The sequence below is a fragment of the Papaver somniferum genome, chromosome 3, assembly GCF_003573695.1.
Source record: "Papaver somniferum cultivar HN1 chromosome 3, ASM357369v1, whole genome shotgun sequence".
Taxonomy (NCBI): domain Eukaryota; kingdom Viridiplantae; phylum Streptophyta; class Magnoliopsida; order Ranunculales; family Papaveraceae; genus Papaver; species Papaver somniferum.
The window spans coordinates 141,907,714-141,932,868 of NC_039360.1; the positions used below are offsets into that span (position 1 = coordinate 141,907,714).

A 25,155-nucleotide genomic window follows, 5' to 3' on the forward strand; every position below is an offset into this window, starting at 1 on the left:
TTTGATGTTATGAAAATATTATTGCGATGACCACTTGTGATTATAATTGAAAATGATACTTGACAAGTGTTTTAATATCTTAATTGGGTTTGATGAGGAGGTGATGAATGGAAATGTAGTGGTGGAATTGAGAATGAGAGTCTTTTATAAAGGGCGGTTCACGGTAGTGAGACCCATTCCTGGTGATGGACAACATTCTAAAGAAAAGTAGCTTTCAAAATACTACATATTTTAAGCGACATAATGTCAGAGAAATTAACTTTCCTTATAACAAGAAAACTGTTTTCCGTAGATGAGTACTATAAGTATAAATCCATATTACAAAATGCAACTAAATCGAATTGAGCAAATCCAAAAAACAATGCAAAAAAATTTTCCACACGGATCATAGACAAAACAAACAGAGGATGAAAGCCTTCTAGTTGAGCTTGAACCAGTCGCCAGATCTCATATTCCATACAACACTTATTGCCAGATCACTTAGTTTACCATTTACCAATATGATAAACCAGTAGCCCTTTGAAATACTGAAAATTAGCTGCGACTGTGAACATCATAACGTCTTGCTGAACAAGTAACACTCCTGTGCGAGGACGTCTCCAGATGACCACAATTCACACATCTTCCATTAGGAGATGACCTAGTAAATTGGCTGTATGCCCCTTCTCCACAAACTACTGTCAAACTTCTGAATGTAGTACTGCAACGAACACATCCCAGATGGTTGTCCCGGTAAATGCGTGGTATCTTTTCCTCATCAAACTTGGCGCTAACCAAATTAACCACCAGTCCTTCTCGACCTTCTCGACTCTGAAAACAGTCGGTACACGTCGTATCTGAAACGGTTGCTTCAATTGTGCAATTCGGAAGCCACTCATGCCCGTCACAGTATTTATCATTTAAGCATTTAACTATGAAGTTACCGTGTCTATGAGTCTGCCTTAGTACCCTAAACGTTTCTCTGCATAAATGACAACGGTAAACGCATTTCGATGTACCATAATATCTTTCAAAAGCACCCAAAAGTAACTTGAAAACAAGTTGTCAGAATACCCTTATGGCGCTGCAAAACTTCATCTTTATTCTCCGTCCCTTCCTCTATAAGTTTAAGATCATTTTCTAAGTTTTGTCTATACTGGGGTTTCCACAAAGGCTCGACCTCGGCTCCCATTTCTATATATCCAGTAATTAAGGCTTTGCCTAGGTACGTGGGAGTGAAATTCATGTTTCGATCCCTAAGAACGTAACCAAGAGTCAGTAACTTACCGAGTAGCTCGTGCCTAGTTGCATTAGTACCAATGTTTTCCTTCTCCATGACATCTAGCAAATCACCCTCGCTTAATGGCGGTGGTTTTGAGGCAACAATTCTCAAGTCAAGCTTAACCGGTTGCTGCATAAAAAATCCTGGGTGATCTTTTTCATAGATCCTTAAAAAAACCAAAAAATTAGGCGTAATCACCTTCATTGTAGTTCCATTGAATATATCATTTCCAAGTCTAATTCTGGTGTAAGCTTGTTGTACCTCGGCTGGCTTAGATACTGAAGCGAGGAAGTGGCGGACTATTAGCTCATACACTAATCTTTGGTCAGCAGTCCAATAAGCTTCTTCTCTAGCAGTGGGAACCTTCATAGTAGGATAAATAGGTGAATGTGCCGGATCAGTATGTCCACCATTATTCATATTCAAACCTGTCTCAAGACTCAGATGTGTTAATACATCAGCGCCCCACTTACGGTGATTCCGTTGCTGCTGAACAATCTCATGCAAATAAGTTCGCATACAAGGAGCAATAGTATCAGATGAGGTACGAGGGTACGTGATGAAACCGGATTGATGCAGAAACTGCACAGCCTCCATAGTCCGATTGCAGTCCATCAGGAGGTACTTAGATGCTAGCTTTTGAAGTTCAATTGTGTTCAAGAACGGTGGAGGACTCTTAATTCTGTTCGAAGAATATCTTACAAAGTCTACCTTTGCAGTCCGATCATAACACCGTCTATAGACGTTTTCAGCAATGGTATAATCAAACCCGTTATCTGCACCAGGACTCAGACACTCCCAGTAAAAAGTACAAGAACTACCATGGGTGGTAATATAAGTTCCTTCCACCTTGCATAATCCACTGTCATTCAATCTAATCGAATTATCATGCTGAACTACAAATCCTAGGGCAGGAAACAGACATGGACCATAAATAATCTGCTGGCCCTTCAAACAAGGGAATGCTTCTGGTAACAGTAGTGTCTGAGCCCTAGAAAGCGCAGCTCCAATTCGAAATCAAGTTCCTTCCTAACATCCACCGCAAAGGAAACCGACTCCTCAGGTACAACCATGTGCTGCCATGCATTCATGATTTCTTTCCGGGTGAGATCAGAACCAGGGGTGAGATCAGAACCAGAAATCATTATACGTTTTATATCCTTACCAGTTATAAGGGGATTTGAATCTTTACACACCTTAATCGCATCAAAAGTTATATTCTCACCTTGCGGATCGCGGTCCAGCCACAATACAAGCTCATCAGTATTTGATGCTTCTTCTTCCAACGTACTTACAACAGCGACCGAGCCAAACAAAATTTTGAGAGGGGTCATAGGAAAATCCCTATCAAAACTTTATGTATTTGATGACGAACAAAAATTTCATAATTCCATCAAATTTCCCCCCATAATAGAGCAAAATTTCTAAAAATCTACTCCCTCTGTCCCACTATTAAGTGATCTAGTTTAAATTTGCACAATTTTTAAGACAAGCAAGGAAAAGAGTACTTTTAAGCATTTTTTACAATTATACCCTTATGGATAATAACCAGTGAAATTTAGAAATGATTTATCTCTCAAACTACTCCACGGATGGTCGCAAACTTCGTATCATTGAAAATCATTTTATAACACCTATCAAATTATGCATATTTCATATATTTTTTATAATTAACTAAAAGGATAATTTTAGAAATACCTCCTTGTTTAGTGATATAGCTCACTTATTAGTGGGACAAAATATAAAATCAAATAGGTCACTTAATAGTGGGTCGGAGGGAGTAACCGATTCTGCACCGAAGTTGAGAAACAAGTGGGGGCTTGAGACCCCATTTGTCTCTGTGCCTCCGTCACAGCATCGTGTTTGCCTGCAGCAGTAACCTTGTGAACTGGAGCTTCAGTCAGAAGAGCAATAGATTTACACTGCTTCCAATCATGGTTGGTATACTGATCCCCCAAAAATTCATACTCCTTAAAAGTGGCCTGAAACTGAAACAACAGACATATGCCACGGCCCCATTGGAAATTTGTATACACCTCCTTCTGTTGGTATGCTAGGGATTTGAGAAAAGGTTTCTACAATAGCTCTGGCTATCAAGGGTTTCTCAGCAATATTGAGAACCCGCAGAGCCATTGAAGAAGAATGGGGTTTCTGATCTTTCAAGGAGAAAAAATTAAGAGGTTGCTTGTGACGAAGAATGGGGTTTCTGATCTTTCAAGGAGAAAAAATTAAGAGTTGCTTGTGGTCTTTGAAGCAAAGTTAGACGGTGGATGTGATAGTAGTGATGGAGGTCACATATGTTTCATGAACGGCGGCGCATCTCAGAGGTAAAAGCAGATAAGGTAAAGACTCGGTGCAAGGAGGCAGAATTTAAAGAGTTAGGTTTTCTTCTTGTAGGAATTACAGATCGGTACTATATGTATGGGCCTGCTTAGTGGCAGGTCCATCCACTGAAGCTAGTTTAGTGGATGGATTTTGAACCTATTGTAGGGTGAGTATTTTATTTGTAATCCGCGGATTTAACAGGGACCAACCGTATTCGTGTGGATGGATGAACCGACCATTCGTTTATGGGTTGGATGTGGACGGAATTTTTGAAATCTAACAAACTATCCTGGATGCAACCTTAAAAATCCGTTGGACATCTATACCCGTTAGATTAAGGACATTTATATAGTTTCTAAAAAAATATATGGAAAGTTTTAGAATTTTTAGGTGTTCGATAGGAGTGTTGTCCATGACACTTCTATATTCATATACATATATAAAATCATGGCTAAATTGAGGCCTATCCCAATTAATTTGGGCCTACACTACAGGACAAAAAAAGATTATTAAGAGATGGAACTACCAACTTACCCTTCATCAAATACTAATATTACAAATATGTCCCCATTAAATTCTAATAATAAAACTAAAAACTAAAATCATAAAATTAAAAACTAAAATCAAAATCAAAATCATAAAAATTAAAAATTAAAATCAAAATGAAATTCATTTTCATTTCCACTTCAACTAATTCTTCTTCTTTTCTTCTCAACCCAATCCTCTAAACTAGGTTTTACTAACAAGCAATCGCTCAAAAATTAAAAAAATTGAAATCAAATTTTTCCGGGTTTGCCATAATCGGTTAACGTTAATGTATATGTGATTCGATTGCAAATAGAAACGATTTATGTTCATGCCCACAAAGACCGATTGTCCTTGGTATGTTTTCTGGTTCGATCATAATCGGATTACGTTAGCACTTATAAAAACCGATTGTTGATGTATAATGCTAGAGTCGGATTTTATATGTGTATCGAGTAAACCGATTGTTGTTCACAATTTTTCTATATTTTTTTTTGTTAGAATCGGATTACATGAGCACTTTTATAAACAGATTCATGTTGTGCAATGTCAATAATCGGTTTTTATGTGTGTACGAGTAAACCGATTCTGGTTATACCCAAATTGAAAATAAGTATGAGAATGATTTTAAACAATTTCAAAACGAGTATGATTTCATACTCGATCTCAAAATGAGTATATAAATTTATACGCGAACAGATTTCGAGTATGAAATCATACTCATTTCCAGATCGAGTATGATTTAAATTATGTTTGATTTTTTTCTTTCCCATAATCGGTTTTTTCTGTACATTTGTAAAAACCGATTCTGTTTTTTTTCTGTGAATTGAAAAAATCAACCCAGAATCGGTTTATGAGAGCACGAACATATACCGATTCTGGTTTGATTTTTTTCAAAAAAAAAAAAAAAAAATCGGTTTTTGATGAAGAATCAAGATTAATTATTTTTAGTTTAATTTGATTGAACCTAAATTAATCACCCGATTAACGCTAGTTAATCAAGGGGTAAATTAGCCATTTTTAAAAATAATTGGATAAGGGGTGGGTTTTTTTTACTATTCAATGACCTTTTTTGTCATCTAGTAGCAGGCCCAAATTAATGGGTATAGGCCCCAATTTAGCCAGGATACAAAATGTGTAGGTTCTATAAGAAGTCATCCATATATATGATTTATTTTTTTATTATAAATTTTAGCTAACACAAATCCATTGGATTATCCGCACCCAATCCGTTCATCCGTGCATCCATTGGATGCAAATTCGTTGGATGTTGGATTGGATACGGATACCAAATTTGAAATCAGTTGTGTATTGGATTGGATGAGGATGAGGAGAAAACCAGTGCATATCGGCCCATGCTCACCCCTGGCTACGTATTTAGTGTGGTAATTGAATATATATCCCGCTCTATCTATAAGCCCATCAGGGGTCCATTAACAAATCAGGGACTTCCTAATATACTCCTAATATATATGTGAGTATCTAAATCGAATTTCAATTACTAAACGGAAATAAAAATTGAAAGAGAGAAAGAGATTCCAGCTGCAGAGAGCTGAGATCGAGAAAAAAAAATGAATTTGTTTTTTCTGTTAATTTACGGTTTCTGATCGTGAATTCTTCTTCACCTCCTTCTTATTCATCATCTTAATCAACAAAATCGCCGAATTTAACAGCATTTTTTCAATTATTCTTAATCAATAGAATTGGCTAGATCTGTTTTTCTGAAACAAATTGCTAATGTTGATGCTTTTTTGAAGATTCATAGAGTTGTTTTTGATGATTGCATGTTCGATTCATCTATTTTATGTTCAACATTTGTTTTCAGTTTTTGTTTTCTTATTTTTTGTTGTTGCAGAGATCGTGATTTTTGTGGGAAGCTTGATTTCGTGATTATTATGTTACATTGATCGGTTGATCTTGATATAATTTTATCTCAAGATCGTGATTCATTAATTAAATTTTTTGATTTGTTATATATGTTTTTTTAGGTATGCTCATCAATAAAAAAAAACAGGTTTATGTTTTTCTTTCGATGAATATAGAACATATGGTAATGGTGAATTCTGAAATTGACGAACTACAGATATGAATTATGTTTTTGTTTGCGATGAAATGTAGACATTCTTTTGGATCAATTTTGATTGTTGATACAAAAAACTGGGATAATTTTTAGTCAGTTTGTGTCAACTGTTGTTAATGATTATTTTTAGATTGCAGGTAATCATTATGCATTCATTTTTTTTTTATGATGTAGCTTTTATTTTAGGTTTCTCACATTCTACATTGAATTTAAATTTCACGAGGGGCGTAGCCCCCGAGTGATGTGCCACGTAATACTATATGTAGCTTAGGGTAGTTTAGGCTTCTTTGTTTTTGGTTTGCAGTGAAATTCATGCTTTAACTATCTCTTATTGGATCAACTGTGATTGTTTACACAGATTTATTGGATCAACTGTAATTGTTGACTTAAAAAACTGTGATTATTTTCAGAACATTTGTGTCAACTTTGGTTGTTGATCCAAATTTCTAAACACCACTATATGTTATGGTTGTTGCAGAGTTCAGATTTTGTAATCATATCGTCTCGCATCCTGTTTAGGGATCAACTATTATTAGGGAGATGATAAGTTTGGTGAAACAAAATTTGTCTTACGTTCCTGAAGACCTCATACTTTTTGGTTACACTGTAGATGGGATTTCAAATGTCATCAATCAAGATTTGGATTTGAGGTTTTTCGTTCACTACTACAGCTCAGAAGGGATTGACTTGTTGAAGTTTAACATCCAGTTAAGGACTTGTGTTGATTTTATTTCTTTTATTTCTTCTTCTTCTTCTTCATCATCATCTTCAAGTTGTATTTCAAACGATGAGGTAGTTGTTGTAGAAGACGTCATTGATGATGTGTGTTTGATCAAAAAGGTCCCGAAAAAGTCTGATGCTTGGGTCAACGTCTTAACGGGAGTAGGGCAGTTGTTTGAAGGAGGTATTAAAGAAGTCTGTGATGCTGATACAAAGTATGAAATAGTAGTTGTTACAAATATAAATTAGTTAAGAGTGACTTCGAACCATACACTGTGGTGTGCAAGTTCAAGAATAAGCAAAATTGTCGCTAGAGGTTTCATGCCTCTCTCCTTGCCAAATCAAATGGTGTATTTCAATGTAAGAGATGTTGAGCATTCATGTGATTTAGCTTGTTCAGATCCATAAAAAGTTAGAATGAGGAAATCGTTTATGAATAATATCTTGTTAGATGATTTACGAGCATCGAAGAAGAAGAAGAAGAAGAAGAAGACTGCTTCAAATGTTATAGATTTACTCCGAATGGAATATGGAGTTGACCTCACATATAGTCAGGCATACCATGGTTTACAATTCACTAAGAAATTTCTTTGGGGTGATGACGTCAAGTCTTCATCAAAGACTTCTTCATACGTCGAAAGGGATGTTATTAAAACAAACTTTATAATGGGGATCTATTAAGTATGTAATGAGTTTTATTGTGGTCTAATTAATGAAAGTATTACTAATTTTCAATCGTAGTATGTATTCATGATGAAACTCAAAATTTCTCAACTTACATATTCATTTACGGACGATGAAAACTGCCTTTTAAACATGTTAACCCAGCTGTAACACACACTCATGTGATTCTGGGAAAAATAACGGCCAGAAGTTCTTCGCTTCCCATCCTTTTTTTGTTTTCACGGCCGGGAGTTCCTCAGTTACCAACCGTAATTACGCATTTACGGCTGGTATTTTCCCAGACGTAATAAGTAAAATATTCAGATTTTGCTCTGATTTTTAAAGGATTTGATTCGATAAAATTGTTATTCGGAGTTGATTATAAGGTCATCCCGAGTTTTGTGACAAAGGGTTTCATCATTTTTCTTTAAACTTTTCAAATAAAATTCACCAATATTCACCAAAACAAGGAAAATCAGTTGATTATCCGTTCACTAATATCGATTAGTTAATCATTTTAATTACCACTAATCAAATTACGGGTCGATTAGGTATTACATAAATTATCAGGATACGGGTCCTATGGAACTATTTCATGACCCTAAAAAGCCCCAAAAAACCCAGTCGTTTAAACCCAAAACCCAATAATAGAATTCTTAAAGGTTTTCCCTATTTCCCATCCTCTCACAATTTTTATAACAATTCTACTTTTCAATTTGGATTTCTCCTATTTACCACCTATAAAAGTCAAATATCTATAAAAGTCAAATATGCATGACCATGACTATTAAGGCTTTCATTTTCTTTTTTGTTTGCTTCTTCTTCGTTGGTGTCCCATTTTCATTAAACAAAACAACTAAAAATTCATCAAGTTAAAAACCCAAGACTATATTGGATTTCTAATCAATTTAGTATATATCTCTTCCTTTTCGCTTTCTCATTTTTGTTCTGATTCTCTTGACAACATTTTGATTTTGATTTTCCAGTAGTCGGACACAAATTCAGCTTCCGTAGTCAACATTGAAGTAACTCATTTTGTTTAATCAGAAACAATACTGTGTATGTTATAGAGTTAAATCCAAATGATCTAACATGCGCAGTTAAATTCAACCAATCTACACTCAAATACAAACAACACTCTTTACACCACACCACTTTTTGTAGGCTCTGATCTATCAACCATACATATACACAAGTTCGATATGTATTTTGGAAACCATTTGTACTAGTTCAATTTTTTTTTTTTGCTGTTCTCACGTGTAAAATTGAGATTAACATTATTTGATGTTTTTAGACACCATGATGTGAATCAGACATGAATATTATGCCGTAGACGACGAACAGGAAATCTTCTTCCTGGACAGTTAGACATTTCTATGTTTTCCGCACCATTTGCGAAAAGTGTAATATTAGCGAGATTATCATTCGTTCCCAAAGAACTCTATCATGTATACCACTGATCTCTTCCACTGTTGTTGATTATTTATCATCGTTTGGGTATAAATACGAAGGTTGCAAGGAGATGATAAATAAAATTCATTGTCTGAATTACAGTGTATATTGCGATAACACATGGTGTACTCCGATGTGAATGCATGCTCTGGAAATTTAGAGAGGGAATGACAAATCCCAAGGCGGTGGTGGATTGCGGAGGTGGGGAGGAAGATGTATTGGTCGGTGGTGGAGATGGAGAACAAGTTGTCCATAAATTAGGTTTTCATCGTTTGATTGTTGGGTGATTTTATTGGTGGATAAAAATAAAAAGTCAAAGGTATGGTATTTAGAATAAATGATATTTTAAATGGGTGGTACATACGAGAATTTGGGGATAGCAATTTATGTGGATAGGAAATAGGAAAAATAGGGATAGGAAATAGGGAAAACCTTCTTAAATTTATAACCTCTGAGCTTTAAGCCTTCTTTTTATATAAATGTTTTAGATCATAACTAGCATGGAGTGTCCACCAGCACAACCTTCTGACATTTTCACAAAACCACCTTAAACTATATTTAGACAGCAGCATAGTACAAGGTAAAACGCCCATTCATGCTATCATTAGGCACCAGCATAGTACAAGGTAAAACGTCCATTCCTGATATCCTTATGAAAACCATGTAAAATATATTTACACTGACATCTAAACAAAGAAGATCCAGTTAAACACATGAAAACCACATAGCCAGAATTGCCGCATAAGATCTCACACATGGAAGGCAAGCAGGCATGTATCCAAATAATTTTTTGCTGGTCTGGTTCGGTATCTGTATTTACAGGCAGCAAAATAGCTTCTATTTGACAGAAGCTACATTATGTATAGATCTAACCAATAAATTAACTTAATAACAAGTATAAATATGAGATTCACTGATCAACCATCCTATACTATGATACACTAGAACCTGAAGCGGTTCACCCATCCAATAACTAATCTTAGCAAGGGGGAAAGTTGGAGAGGGCTTTCAACCGAACCAAAGAGAAACTCACGCCATTGGGCTTTACAAATTTATATTCCTCTCTCTCTCACTCTCACTCTCACTCTAACTTCCCAACCTCCTCTACATGAAGTAGCTGAGTGATGTTTTCTTCCTTGATCCACCTTCTCCATACAAGTCATTCCATTGCACAAGCTCATTCATATTTGAAGACTCCGACGAAACACTTGCGCAAACCTACATTTAAAAAAATATAAGAACAAATTCACATTTAACACTACTGATTAACGTTTAAAATTAAAATGTATGATCTATTTCAATGACAGAATAGTTAAGTTAATCCAATGCCATCCTGCAATCTCTTAGTATAATCTCAAGTCTTCAAAACCTTCTAGCTTGCCATAGTTTGTTCAAATTCTCCAGTGTGTTCACCTTCCTCTACACGTTTTTAAGACAGTATAATTCAAACCGTAAAAAAAGGAGAGTTGTCATCCCCATCCTGGTGTGTAGGATTGCAGTCACAAGCTCCCAACCACAAACGCCGGGTATGGTGTCAGCCAAAGTTTTATTGGAACTTTCAAAAACTAAACATAATCAACACACTATTTCCTAGTTGGTATTTACTATGCTGTAACTCACTTTTGTTCAACTACGGTGAAATTTTGATTTTTTGCATAGCCATAGAAAAGCCTAAAAACCTAAAAACCAGCATTTTAACCAATGACCTATCTCAATGACACAGCAATATTGTAACGAATACAAGCCCTGCTATCTTCTTAAATAACCTTTTCGGGTCCCTTTTGTATAACTAGAAAAGCCTAATAAAAACGTAAAAACCAGTGTTATAACCAATGACCTATGTCGACAACACAGCAAATTTTCAACAGCTTAACTCTCAATATCCCCTACTATCTTCCTAGAAACCATTTCAGATCTCAATCCAAGTGAATTCAACATTCCTACAAATGAAAATCCAAATACGCAGAGGAAACCAGCTTATGGAAAACCACGAGGTAAAAGCAGATGATTGATCAGTGATGGAAATCATCATCGCCAATGGCCGGCGTGTATATGGTGAAATGGAGATACAGAACATTTTAGAGTGACCAAACACCAGTATGCTAACTCCAGCTTTTCCACAGCAGATTTCAGAAGAGACAGAATTATAAAAACATCTCCATCAAAGAGCTGGTCATTTCACCATGTTGATTGTGGCTAGGCAATGATCTTTATACTATCAGGTGTTGTTTGCAAGCTACTAAGATGTTGTTTAGGTTAATAAAGATAATATGTTTTTCTGTATCATGTGTTTTAACACTTTCTTAGGCTAATCATATAGGTGGAGCTGGGCTTACACAATCTAAGTAAAATGCTTGAAGACAGCTGAAAAACATACCTGCTCATGTGCGAATTTGAAATCCTCCATATTTAGGGAACGGATGTCTTCATTGCCATGCAATTCAGGCAACGGCTTGTTCTCTGCCATAGCTAATTTTTTCTCCTGCAAAGAAGTAAAAGCAGCCAAAGTTTAAGACACATGAAACGAAACAGACATACCTAACAACAGAAACACATAAGAAAAATGGTGATAACAACGGTTTAGCCCATGTCTTGTTGTACTCTAAGAACTTGGTTCTAACCTTCTTTTCCTTTTCCAAAAGTTCTCGTATGGGACAATGAGCCGCAGTCACACAAAGATTCTGAAAATAGAAGTAACATATTAGACTCTTTATGTGCTCCGTAGATGGATACGATTAATACTTGCGACTGCAACAAAGTGAAAAAGAGCAACCTTTAAGTCACTTCCAGAATAACCATCAGTCATATTGGCCACTGCTTCTAAATCAACATCAGGAGACAACTCTTCTTTGGCCATTATGACTTTTAGAATTTTTGCTCTGTTAGCTGCATCTGGCAAATTCACCATCAATCTGTGTACAATATTTTCACATCAGAACAGTCCAATGAAAGATTATTAAACAGCACTTAAATCTGTACGTGTCCAGGGTGAGTTTACCTCCGAGGAAGCCTCCTTATAACAGCTTCGTCAAGGTCAAATGGCCTATTGGTAGCAGCGAGAACAAGCACACGTTCTTTGTCCTTCGTACGCAAACCGTCCCAGTTTACCATAAACTCATTTTTCATTTTGCGCATAGCCTCATGCTCCCCTGGATTTTCACGTCTACCCAACATGCTGTCAACCTATATGAGAAGAATCCAAACAAGACCAACTTAGAGCAATTTTTGAGAAAAGAAACTGTAGGATCACTGTTTCATATAAAAAAAAAGTTAGCTTATAATATCTTTTCGAAAAAAGGATGCTGCAGGAACATCTAACGAGAAAAATCAGAAACTAATCAACATACCTCATCAACAAAGATAACACTTGGAGCTATTTTACTAGCTAGTGAGAACACTGCTTTGACATATTTCTCCCCTTCGCCGAACCACTGTGAACAAACCACAAATTGAGAGTTCAAAAGAAATCTATAAAAGTAAGGTTGGTTGTGGAGACTTGAAGTAGTATCAGCACCTTTGAAGTAATGCTTGACATTGAAATATTGATAAAATTCGCCCCAGCCTCAGTTGCAACAGCTTTCGCAAGCATTGTTTTCCCAGTACCAGGAGGACCAAATAGCAGTATTCCCTTGCATGGCTGGAAAGCATTGATTACGTGTATGAATATGCTACTCAAATTGACGAGCTAAAAATGATCTGGCAGTTTACATACCAACAAGTGAGACATTTGAATATGAAAGATAGTTCAAAAGTAATCAAACCTTTGTCAGTTGTCCTTTGCAGAACAGTTCTGGCCTTTGTAGAGGAAGCATAACTAGTTCCTTCAGTGTGTCCTTAACATGTTCCAAGGCTCCAATGTCATCAAAAGTGACTCCAATATCAGTTGGTGGAATAACATCAGCCAAAAGTTTCTTCTCGAATTCGTTCTCAGTAACTACATCCTGAATATCCTCAAGACAAAATAACCAAAATATATCAAAACGAAGACTCGCACATCATTGTTAATGGAATAGATAAAGCATTGGCAAAGAACCATTAAGAGCATATTAACTTCACCTTTAGTGATTTCTTTGTACTCTTGGTTTCATTTTGGAGTCCCTGAAGAAGGTCAAGTCCATACTTAATGCTGCAATATTCGTAGCCAGAAAAACAAGGTAAGAGTGACACTTCACAGACTGCTGGGCTCAAATTTCAACACAAGGAAATATAGAAGGTGAGATGAACATATTAAACCTTTCGCCAGATATAACAAGTTTCGAATCTTTGACATTAGTATCAGTACTGTGCATCAGATGATAACTTAATGCCCAACCAACAATTTTGTCCACGCCTGCAACATCAAACAAGTAGCATTCAGAAAAAAGACGTGCACATGAGTACAATTTCCTGGGTGTTTCAAATTAAGTGGGTATCGCTTTAAGAAGATACTGACTCTCAGTAGTTAGGGTTTGATCTTTAATAGATAATGTTTCAAGGTCAGGGCACTCCAACTTATTGCGGGTAAGAACCTGAAAACATGAATTAGAAAGGTTACAATTATGAGCAAGCTCGCGGCATTAATATTTTCTGATACAGTTGGTTAAAACATACAGCACGAATGCTAGCAGCATTTGACTTTATCTTCAGAGTTTCAATATCGTGATCCAGCTGCTGTTTCCAATCTAGAAGCATGGTCTCATCCTGTCATAGGACAAACCAGATGCATAAAGGCCTTGAAACAAAGATATAATATAACATTCAGCTTCTGTATGAGTTGGGTTTAGGACATATACCTGTGGTAATTGTATGGTGACTCTGTTTGGGAAAAGCCGAACCAGTTGCTTCGTGGTCTTTGAGATTTCTTTGCCTCTCTCGTGTAACCTGCCAAAGTTATCCTACATAGGCCAGGATGTCCAAATATGAGTCCCCAAGGTTGCAAAAAACGAAAGCGTAAAGAGACACTTCCTAGTAGATCGTAATGCAGCTTCTAAACGTCATTGAACGTAGCTTCACAATGTATATATAAATATATACTTACAAATATCTATGCGAAACTTCCCAACACAAAACCAAAAACCAGCATGATAATCCATGATTAAGGGAACAAATAAACTAACTAGACAACTAAACTTATGATTAAGGGAACAACTAATATACTTCCTTATTCTACTACCCTACAGGTATCTAAAAACACTAGCCAAGAATGTATATGTTTGAATCATCAAAGAAGAGGAAGAAGAAGCTGTAGAATACAAGAAGAACCCTTTGGCTAGACAGGTTGCTGTCTCTTTTTTTTTTAATTAGTTTCTAGATTTGTTCTTTTTTGGGGGTGGGGGGTGCGTATATTAGTAAGTTTTAAAACAAAAAAAGGAGACGCCGCAACTTATTTTTGGGTTTAAAGCCCATTTTTTTTCTCTGATATATATGACCTAATATTGAAGCGCACGTTTTAAAGCGTTTTTATATCGATGCGCCCAAATACGCGCTTAAAAACGTTTTTTGAAACTATGTGAGTGCCCCATTAATTCAGAAGCATAGGACTCTTTAGCTTTAAAGCCAAGAAATATTAATTAACACCATCACTAGGAAAAAAGATTGTCAACGTGTGTTATACAGGCAATCATAAAGATTATCATAAAATATAAGCAACATAGTAAAGGTTAAAATGTACCGGAAAAGCGAAATCGAGTAGAGCTGTTTGGTTGCTTGCAAACTTTGTAAACAGAAGACCACCAGGATGTGACTGCAAATTCAGTAAATTGCAAAAGTTGAGAGAGAGAGAGAGGGCAAACGTAATTAACCCATAAGGTAGCTCCTTGAGCACAATAAAATCAAAACAATGTTATTACCTTCTCCTTACGGTTGTCAAGTTGTGAATGTGAACCAATTATAACGACATTTGTAGGAAGATTCTCAAGTTTAGTCTTGATGGATTGATACGCTTCAGGAATGCCTACCATAGACTTTTCTACGTCTTTCAGTAACAATATTAAAGGACCATTTTTACTCTCAGCTGAAGCAACCTGTCATGGCAGGAACAGTCCGACAACCATGTAAAAACAAAGAAGAAAAAACATTTGCCTAACTTTTATTCAGAAGATAGATAAGAATTCACCTCAAAGAGTTCACTGATGGCAAGCTTGTCAACATCATCATTTGCTGAACTGTCTAACCGAAGCGCATCAGCTACAAAATAATAGTGCATTGAAAGACCTCAATTCAGAACTAACGGGAAAAAAACATTAAATAAAATTGTGAGTAAAAAGCTGATTAGTTTTAGAGATTACCAGCACAAAAGAATCCATGATCTTCTTCGCAAAGGCCACCCAAATCGTTACCATCAGGAATTGACTTATCAAATCTAACTCCAATCTTTGAAGATCCGTTTTCTTCAAACGCAAGAACCACTTTGCCTCGGTAACCAGAAGATGGACCCCTGTCGATGCACATACACACGAAGTATATGAACTCTTGCATCTGACTACATAATTGAGAAAGTTGAATAGCTACACAAAAAGACATGTCCCAGCTGTAACCTTAAAAAGGCCCAACGAAGAATATTAATTATCTATAACATATCCAATTACGAATTAAGTTGCTTGCGTCTAAAGAGTTATAGAGGTGTTACAGGGACCCACCATGTGAAAGTGAACAACCATAATGAAATAAAAAACTGAAATCCTATGGAGGAATGAAAGAGCAGAGACAAAAAAAATTGTGCTGAAGATTAATTTTACAGAAAACTGACAATCTGGAAGAGCATTTATATTTAACACACCTATAAAAGTGAACATTCCTAGAAACGTACATATACCTCGAAGGAGGCTGAAGAGGAGGATAGCCGGGAGAATGTGGAGTACCCATATATCTTACTCTATCGCCTGAAATTTCCAAATGTTGATGCAGCTAAGATAAGAGCCTCATAGATGAAAGAACACATATAAATGAAACAAAAACTACAACATGATCGTCGTTCACATGTCAAGCTAACAATAATGATGAGGTAAAGAGAAAAATGGCATGCCTGTTTTAAATGTATAGCTCTTAGATGATGCAGTTGATGTCTCCTGCTTTGGCAGAGTTTGAGAACTAAATGCACCAGTAATTTCAGCCTCAACACTTGAAGCTGGTCTCTTTAGCGGTATGGGTAATTCCACAAGTGAGGTTCTTTGCTTACTAACTGCGACCAATTTCTCTGATCTTGAACTCTCTTTGCTGGATTCTGTATCCTTCGGAGATTGTCCCTAAGATAAATACAAGCAATTAGGATGAACATGCAGAGAATGTTTAGTGCTGGTTTCATATAAAACATATGCTGTGTTTTGAACTCTCTTATTCCAGAAGGCTGGTGAAGAGAGTTATGAACTAGAGCTTCCTTAACTACATGATGTAGAACAAAGACAGTAAACTTCTCAATGTAAACATAAAAACTGGAAAGAGCCAGAGTAAATCTATTTAGTAAAGCTTACACCAGGCAACAAGAGAGAATCAACCACAAGCAATCTAGCACCAAAATGTTTAGCCAGAGCCTTTGCCAAGGTCTCTTGATATATGTCACAACCTACACAAGAAAAATACCATAGAACGAAATTCAAATTTAAAAACAAGCCCAGGCGTGAAACACAAAAGGAAAACCATATAATGAGCACTAATTCTTGAAATACAAGGAATACAGGCAGTTTACCTGGAGGACCAGATAACAATATTCGTGGGCTTATGGTAGGAAGATCTGAAGTGTATTTCGTGAATTCGTTACACTTAAGATTTATGAATGTGGATGCAACTAAGACGTTCTTCGTTGTCTCACTGCAACAATTGAGATGTCAGAGGTATACAAAAATCAGATATACTAAGCCCAAAAAGTCGATAAACGGAGAGGCAAGCAAATATTTCTTAATGTATCTTTAGACCCCACTAAGGATGCAAAGGAAAGTAATCAAAAGAGTAATGCATAAATTTCATGATATAAAGGCGCCAAATCAATGGTGTATTGCAACGTCGGATTTTGTTACTGGAGAACACTACTATTACTGGGTGTGTTTTGAAATAAACCCTCCAAACCAAGTCCCACCCTACCTCCTCAAAGACATGTCGGTTAACAAATTCATGTCATGAGAAAGCTAGGTAAGGTGATTTATGAACCCAGGATTCCTCACATGGGGAGACAGATGAGCACACCACGATATCAAACTTCCCAGTATTCTTGTTTCCTGGGATCCACGGATACCCAAGTAAAACTGGGAAATACATCCAAACACGGCATTAAAAATTATAAGATTAGCAACAGGCAATGAACTACAAGTGCCCAATCTTTAACACGGGACAATAAGGTGCACTGTCTTAATGTTTACTAGGCGTTAACATCCAAAGCAGCAATCAAGAGACGGTCACCAAGTAGGCTAACAATAAAAAGTAGTTTACCTCAGATAGTAGGGGAAGTTATCAAAAGAGACTTCAATATCCCTAGCACTGAGAATTCCCTGCTGTAAACTATCTTTAAATGCTTGGGATCTAGTTGCGGACAACGTGGTTGAGTCGGGATCCTTAAAGAGATCTCTAAGTCCCCTGTGCTCATCAAGACTTTTGAAAATTCCCCCATTTAAATCAAATTCAGAAGCCGCCAGCATACGCAGTAGAGACCTTAGATCATAATTTGAACCAGGAACCTTTCCGATTTCGATATCAATACGAGCACCCATGGGAAGGTTATCCAAATTCAGGCTTTCATTAGCAGGAAGATCGGCAGCTAGAAGAGCATCCTTCTCACTTACAGAGACACCATCTGTGTCATTGTTTTCAGAACCGCTCTTATGAACGGGAGAATTGGTTTCAACGTCATCTGGCACTTCACAGCCAGATGGTAGTATAGGCCTTTCTAAACCATGCTGTGCATCCTCGCCGGTTTGGGTAGGAGGAGGAAGAAGCGATAAATCTTTTCTAAGATTTGAAAGAGAAGCTAATATTGACGCTCCGGCAACAGCTGGGTCTCTGGACCTTGCTTCAAACTGCAGACCATGTGCTTCTGCTAAGCCCAGTGAAGAAGGCAGGGCTGCACTAGTTATGCTCTCAGTCTTGAGCTGCTGGAAAATCTGATAAAGAGGTTAAGGAAATGTATCGCATACAAGGGATGGATTCTTTTGGTTCTTTAACTGCGGGAAGGCGAATCTATACAATAACGGGGGGAAATGCATCACCTACCTCGTGAATTGCACCAAGAAATTATGGATAAAAGGATACATAAGCATGTTTACCAGATGAATTGAACACCACCTCATCTCCAGCATTAAGGATCACATTGGAATTTTTGTCAATTATCTTCCCATTTACTTGGACAACACCCTCCCCCCCTACTACTTCTAGCTGGGCAACAGATGAACCTCCTCTCTGCGCACCATTAAAATAAACATTCAGATAAACCAGCCATGACAACTACAGGGCCACAAAAAATACTGTCTTCTGTTGCTTCCATCTCCAAGCCAACTGACAAAGCTGTTAGATGAATTACAAACAGACATTCGATATCCAACATACCTCTACATGTTTCAGCCTACACAAAACTGGACTGACAGCTGGGTCTCTCAACCATAAGTTGCAGGTCCGACTTTGACCAATCGAGAATTGAGTACCAGAAATATGCTGGTGTGGATTCTGCAAAATTTTAACGAACTTGTCAGCTTAGCACCAACTCAAGATGATGAAAAAGAACACTCAACAATCAAATAAGAGCAGTTCTTTGTTTAGTTTGGAACTTCTGAACTACATACAGCATATTGATTGTATAAGTAATCTTGGTTTAAGAAATTCCTTCCGTTACTATACGTCTATACCCTTTTCCTTACCCTTCTATGTACTAACAAATGCATTCAAAGTTTGTGTTGGTGGGCTGAATTGTTATGACTGGTTGCTATTGGATATTTCTGTTTTGTTCAAGGAAGACAAAAAAACTAGCTATTCAGACTCCAGATTAAATACTCTGTACTTAGCCAAAATTTCACTACAGTGTTACACAATAGCTAAAAATCATAAAGGAGCCTAATTTGCCGCAACACATTCTCTGGTGAAACACATTAGTAACACTAAAGTGGAGGATACAGACATGCAAAACTTGATTCACGCTTCAGAAGAACAAAAGACACGAAAAGATGAAACATTTTTCATAAAGCCACCACCACTTACCTGAGAACATTGAGATATAAGTCTTCCCCATGGAATCTTAGAAGCTGATTTCTGCAAACGCTGAGGAATTCTCTTTGTTGCCACGGCGGACTTAGTTGATTTCTCCACCTCCATATCAGTTGGTCCTTAAATCACAATCATAATAATTAGAAAAATTGACATGCAAAGTTGGAACCTTTTATCATAAAAACAAGATCTAATACTCCAAATTAAAGGCGAAACCTCCTCACCTCCACCATTTTCACCGTTAACATCTGATTTCTCCACCGAAGCTGGTTCTGGAGCTACAGTTGTTGATTCCTTTGTAGCAGCATCTTGATCAACAATGGGATCAGATTGACGAAGTTCTTCATCATGAGACTCAGAACCACCTTGGGTTGCAAGTTGTTGTGAAGTTGCCGGTACCTGCGATGATGATCCTTCAGAAGCCTTGAAAACAAAAAACAAAACAAAAATCACAAACAGAAAGAAACCCTTTAATCCACTTGATAAAAAGATAAAAACTTTGTAGAATTACAAAATTCGAAAAACCAATTAGAAAAAATATGAAACCTTTGAGCGTTTGTTGGGAGGGTTAGGAGAAGGAGAAGATGAAGAAGTAGTTGATGCAGTAGCAGGTAAAGATCTCTTAGAGGAAGCAGAACTTCGTCTAGTTTCAACCATGGTTTTGGATTGGATTAGGGATCCCTCTCTTCTTCTCCTTCGATCCGATTTTTGTTGCAGAAGAGAGAGAGAGAAGAGAAAACGATAAAGAAAAGGAAGAATTGGGGCAAGAAATATCAGAGAATTAAAAAACAATAATACTGTAAGTTCTTAATTATTCTAATGTATCAAAAATCTCTCTTTTATACTGCTGGAATTGTTTAAGAGAGAGACAGAAAGTGAAAAAAATCTGAGGGTTTTGGATTGAAAAGAGGTGAAAGTCAAAATATATCTTGGAGCTCTGGATTCTCTCTCTCATTCAATTCTTCAATCTTTTCACTCTCCTAACCTCCTTTCAAATCCTGAATCGGCGGGTGAAAATGCAGGAACGGATAAACTCGGTCACTAGTCAAATTATCACCGGGACCGGTTTTGGGTCCTGAGCAATGTAGTTAATATCGGATATCAGTTTATCTCGGCCAGGACCGATACACTGGTACGACTTTCTATCGGGGATATTATCGTTCAAATATCGGTATAATATCGGTTCCAAATTTAGAGACTATAACTTTGTAACTACCATCAATTTTATCAAAAAACACAAGAGTAACTTCAATAACTTTAAAGTTCACTACCTAAAATAATCAATAAACAAGTTCTAACTAGAAACACGAGAGTAACTTCAACAATTTAAAAGTTTACTGCTTAAAATGGTAATTAAACAAGTTAAAAGTTCAAATCAAAAACAGGAGAGTAACTTCAACAACTTTAAAGTTTACTACCTAAAATGGTAATTAAACAAGGATATTACAGTCTTATTCAAAATCATACGAGCCACTATTGATATCATCATCTTCAGTAACTCCATTAGCTCCATCAAGTAGTCCATAATCTGTGTCTGGCATCAATTGATCAGTATCATATCCATCATACTCAGAGTCGGTTGGGGAAGTAGACTTACTTCGAGAGCTACATGCACCTCTACTACCAACTGGCCGACTTTCTTCACCAAGAATATCTTGCAAATCATCCAAAGTTACACTATCACCCTCAACCGTCAAGTCTTCCAAGTTCTGTTGATCCAACCATTCATCATTTTCATCATGCTCATCAAGAAAAATAGGATCACGAAATATCCCCGATATATCGGCCGATACGGATAATATCGGACGATATCGTATCGCCGATACAATGCTTATCCTACCACTCCAAGGCCGATATCCGAAATATCCCCGATATATCGGCCGATACGGCCGATATTGACTACACTGGTCCTGAGGCCACCAGCCCTTTGTACGAATTATAATTCCATATGTTTATCAGGGAAATTCAATTTGTACGAATTATAATTCCATATGTTTATTAGGCAATTCTTATGGGAATGAACAAACCCATTTTTTTGTTGAGCCAGGTGGATGGCCAAACAGGTTTCTCCATTATGGAACAACAATGAACGGTTGAACATCAAGCGCCCGGGCTTGGGGCACACGCCAGCGTGTGAAAGTTAAACGTCGGCGTTGGAAGCACAAACGCTGAAGTTTGAAGCATAAACGCGGCGCTCGAACATAGACCGCTGGCCTTTGTAGCAAAAACGCCAACCTGTAGGTTTTTTAAATTCAAAATTCACTTTTTACCTCTATAAATTACCATCATCTTCAAACAATACACTCACACCAAAATTCACTTCTCTTAAATTTACTCTTCTAAAATCTGTTTCAATTTTTTAGTTTATTGTTGATGAAATGGCTGAAAAGGCGATCACACTTTTTTGCGATACAAAACTTGAAGTTGTTGTTTCTCAGATATGTGGGAGTTTTAAAAAGATTGAAAATTGGAAGAGGGAAGTGCAAGTTTTTGAAGTTGCTCCAGGAAAATGTTCTGCTAAAAGGCAAAGAAGAGCTCCAGTTTTGAAAGTTAACAGCAAAAAGTTCAAAAACAAAGGCGAAACTGTCAAAGAGCGCGTTGAATGGAAGATACGTCAAATGAAGATAAACATGAGGCCAAAACTTGTACTTAATTTTTATTGAAGTTGTTTAGTACTTTTTATTATTGTTCCAAGTTTATATCTTGTAAAAGAATTGGCAGTAATATCAATGAATGAAAAGATTTAGATTTCAAAATAGTTTTTCCACTTCAAATTAAGCGAAATTATTACAATTTAAACTTGCAAATAACATCAAACTACATCAAATCCAGCAAAATTCTCTTTATAGAGTTCATATCATTCAAAATGCTTTAACTATATTTCGCTTTCTTCAGTAAATTTGGTCTGAGTGATGGTTTTATGTAAAACAGATAAACAACAAGTTCAAATATTTATGATACATTTGAGTCCATGAGGACAATGGTAAGATACTCACCAGTTCTTCGTTGGATAATCCAGAATTGCTATGGTAAACCATCCACAAAACTTCCGTATAATGTTTGACTTCTTAGTGATGAATGCAATTCTTAGTTATAGGGTCTTACCGTTTCTTATGGTTTTGTCCCGCGATGCTACAAAATGTCTGAATACTCTTTCCCAGAAATAGTCACTGTCCATTGGTCTCATCATACGATGTAACCAAGATCGAAAAAGAGTAACATCTTCTTCCATTGTAAAGACCGGGAGAGGCATTCGAGTGCAGTATAGATGTGCTTGAGATGGACCATCTTTTAGAATTCTAAAACACACTTTGTAACGAAAAGGTTTACCGTGAGCTTCCTCCCAATTATCAATAGTTGTTTGGATCACTTCTTCTTTAGTTACACCAATGAACTTTTCTTGATCAATTTCCATTACCAGGGCAAGAAATGGCTGGACTGCAAGCCTAGTAGATTCAAAACGAGCACGCAATCGATGAGCATCTCGGTTCCTGGGTTTCCCGCCAGTGAGATGAACATTGAAAAACGTTCTTCCAAAAAGAACCGTCTTGAGAGCCCATACTAGTGATTACCCTATAAAAAATATGCTTTGCATATATTTATATTCTCTTCTACAGTAAACTTGGGACCACGATTTCTAACAGACATTTCTGCAGAGTGAGAGATATTAAAAGTTTTAGAAAAGAAGAAGAAGACGAAGAAGATGTGATCTGGAGATGGGGAGAATGAAATTTATAGGTCGAGAAAGAAAATCGAGTCGTTCGCGTTTGTAGTAAAATCGCGCGACTTTACTAAAACAACCCGTTTGAATTACCAAACGCCTATTTTTTTGTTATAAATACAACACTAGGTTTTATTCTCAACCAAACCAAAAGATTTATTTCTCAACGTCCACCGCTTTTTCTAAAGGAAAATCGATGCAAATATTATGTGTCGAAGAAAAGAGGTTTGTCTATTATGTTTCATGGATAACCACAGTCTTATGCAATACCCTTGGATGTATTCAAAGTGTCAGCGGGAAGGTTTTTCACGCATCAGAATGGTGATTGAATCACAAACGGAAAAGCTCGGGTATTTGCAATGTCAAGATCTCAACTGTCCAGAGGAACCACATATGATAGATGATGCTATGAAGATTAAAAAAAAAAAGATTGCAACAACTCTGCAAAAACTTCAAACTTAAAGCCAAATTGAAGAAGGAGTTATTACACTGCAAGCATTGTGGATATGGAGATCACGAATACCAACATTGTCCACAGAGAATCAGTGGATGCTCAAAGCACGGCTTCAAGACTTTTATGCATTTGCAGACTTCTTCTGAAGAAGACACACATGGAAGGCATTTATGGGAATGTCCTAGGTGTTTTTTGGTAATGGGAAAATTGAAAGCTTAGTTAGATTAAAATCAATGTTTGTTGTGTTCAGGCATGGAAATGACAGCTCAAAGGTATGCCTCGTATCCATGCTTTTGCAGTTCTAGGCCGTTGTAGGTTGCAGATGGAGTAAGTATACATACAAATATAACGTCGGTGCTATGTTGGTGAGACAATCTGCTGCAAATACTTGAGATGGTACAGTTACATATAATGTTCTAGACCAAGGTTTGATCGCCGAATGAGTCAAAGGTTTGTACAATATGCTACTTCCTTTGCATTGTTTTATTGTCAAAGAGAAGCATCTTTGTAGGTTGTTAAGATTATTCCGTTAATTTGTTTTCAGCAAATTATATAAGAAGTTTGGATATCCCTAGAAAAAGATTACAAGGAAGTTCTTGGACATGCTTTCAATGTCATGCTAACAAAATATTGCTTGCTTTGCATCTCCAGGTGCTTAAGGCAATCGAAGAGCATCTATGGCCACACGTACTTGGCCATTTCTTAAACGTGAGTTTCTTGTCATTGGTTGCTGAAATACAGTCAATTTAGCATGTTAATGTCTGCTCATGTTAATTATGAACAACTAAGCTTATAAAATTTAAAATTATTGATTCTTAATTAATTTGTATTACGGCACCAATATTGTATGTTATAATGCCAGTATGCTAGTATGTTTGTTGTTGTACTGTGAATCGTTCTTCCAGTGCGTTTGAATGTTTTTGGCTTGGAGGGTTTTATCGTTACCATTTATTTGTGTATTGATGGTTTCCTTACTTCGTGTTATGCATTTGGAAGCACGACATCTTTTGCCTTAGGTCTTACTTTAAATGATGTTTATTATTTATTTGTTTGATTGGTCAGAATTTATGTTACTTGCGTAGCCTCAATTTGACTAGGTTCTCTTTTTTCTATTTCTTTTCCCTTGATATGTATATTGAATTTGTTAGTTGCCCAGGTTAAATCTTAGACTCTCTGCTTCTTTTGATATAAAACTGTTATTTTCAATATAAAGAGTCTATTTAAGTAACCACAAGGTCCACAACCATAATGAAATGCAGGTGTAGGGCTGAGCTAAAACCTTCCAAATTGTAAAAGTGTGTAAGCTAATTATAAGATTTAATCTCTCATCCATGGGCGAAATATTGCCGCACATATGTAGGCTTGGGGAAGTGTATTTCAATATATTGAATCTATTAGAAAACCAGAACTGGAAATTAGATAGAATTTGTTATAAGATGCAATGTATTGCACAGAGAAGAGGGGACGCCTACTCATGCGCTCATACCCATCCTAGCCGGATTGTCATTTGACGGTTATTAGAAACCCCGTCCAAATTCTTTCTCCATATAATATTAACATTCTAATGCCTGAGCTAGATAACATTGGTTCGCATCTGCCTTACCATAACATGTACCTTATCAAACCGCAAATTCTTTCTACGTATAACACGAGCATTCTTTATCCGCGTAGTATATTATTATCATTCTTTCTGAATTGGGGAAAAAGCTCAAATATTTTTTTTTCTTCATTTGCCTTAAAAATTCTTTTGTAATTTATTACCAATCCACTCCCCTGAACTGACATATCTTGTG

At 36.6% G+C, this 25,155-nt stretch overlaps 2 protein-coding genes across 3 annotated transcripts; both read right to left on the reverse strand.

The window, feature by feature from the left end:
* Positions 1–246: 246 nt before the first annotated feature.
* LOC113357556 (DNA topoisomerase 3-alpha-like) lies at positions 247–3,633 on the reverse strand. The gene is made up of 2 exons (XM_026600996.1): positions 2,427–3,633; positions 247–2,337 (listed from the first exon to the last, which is right to left on the reverse strand). Exon 2 carries the CDS (start codon positions 1,874–1,876, stop codon positions 1,010–1,012), a length of 867 nt encoding a protein of 288 aa, XP_026456781.1. The 5' UTR covers positions 1,877–2,337; positions 2,427–3,633; the 3' UTR covers positions 247–1,009.
* A 6,080-nt stretch (positions 3,634–9,713) lies between these two features.
* LOC113357557 lies at positions 9,714–20,125 on the reverse strand. 2 transcript variants are annotated; one of them, XM_026600998.1, is made up of 27 exons: positions 19,734–20,125; positions 19,412–19,586; positions 19,182–19,306; positions 18,537–18,653; positions 18,243–18,389; positions 17,427–18,094; positions 16,690–16,811; positions 16,475–16,566; positions 16,030–16,249; positions 15,820–15,886; positions 15,293–15,441; positions 15,121–15,191; positions 14,855–15,028; positions 14,677–14,748; positions 13,799–13,900; positions 13,617–13,706; positions 13,459–13,534; positions 13,260–13,356; positions 13,083–13,152; positions 12,788–12,967; positions 12,541–12,663; positions 12,374–12,457; positions 12,025–12,209; positions 11,800–11,938; positions 11,648–11,707; positions 11,404–11,508; positions 9,714–10,244 (listed from the first exon to the last, which is right to left on the reverse strand). In XM_026600998.1, exons 1-27 carry the CDS (start codon positions 19,842–19,844, stop codon positions 10,131–10,133), a joined length of 3,735 nt encoding a protein of 1,244 aa, XP_026456783.1. In that variant the 5' UTR covers positions 19,845–20,125; the 3' UTR covers positions 9,714–10,130. The 2 variants fall into 2 exon arrangements, with proteins under 2 accessions (XP_026456783.1, XP_026456782.1); XM_026600997.1 differs by having other exon boundaries at positions 19,412–19,610.
* Between the last annotated feature and the right edge of the window lie 5,030 nt (positions 20,126–25,155).

Bases quoted from the DNA above. Each gene is read 5' to 3' on its own strand.
- LOC113357556 (XM_026600996.1), bottom strand. From the start codon at position 1,876: ATGGACTGCAATCGGACTATGGAGGCTGTGCAGTTTCTGCATCAATCC.
- LOC113357557 (XM_026600997.1), bottom strand. From the start codon at position 19,844: ATGGTTGAAACTAGACGAAGTTCTGCTTCCTCTAAGAGATCTTTACCT. The intron at 13,901-14,676 runs GTACATTTTAAC...TGGCCTATGTAG, and splicing joins TACTCGATTTCGCTTTTCCG to GATAACTTTGGCAGGTTACA. The intron at 11,708-11,799 runs GTTGCTCTTTTT...TTCTATTTTCAG, and splicing joins ATTCTGGAAGTGACTTAAAG to AATCTTTGTGTGACTGCGGC.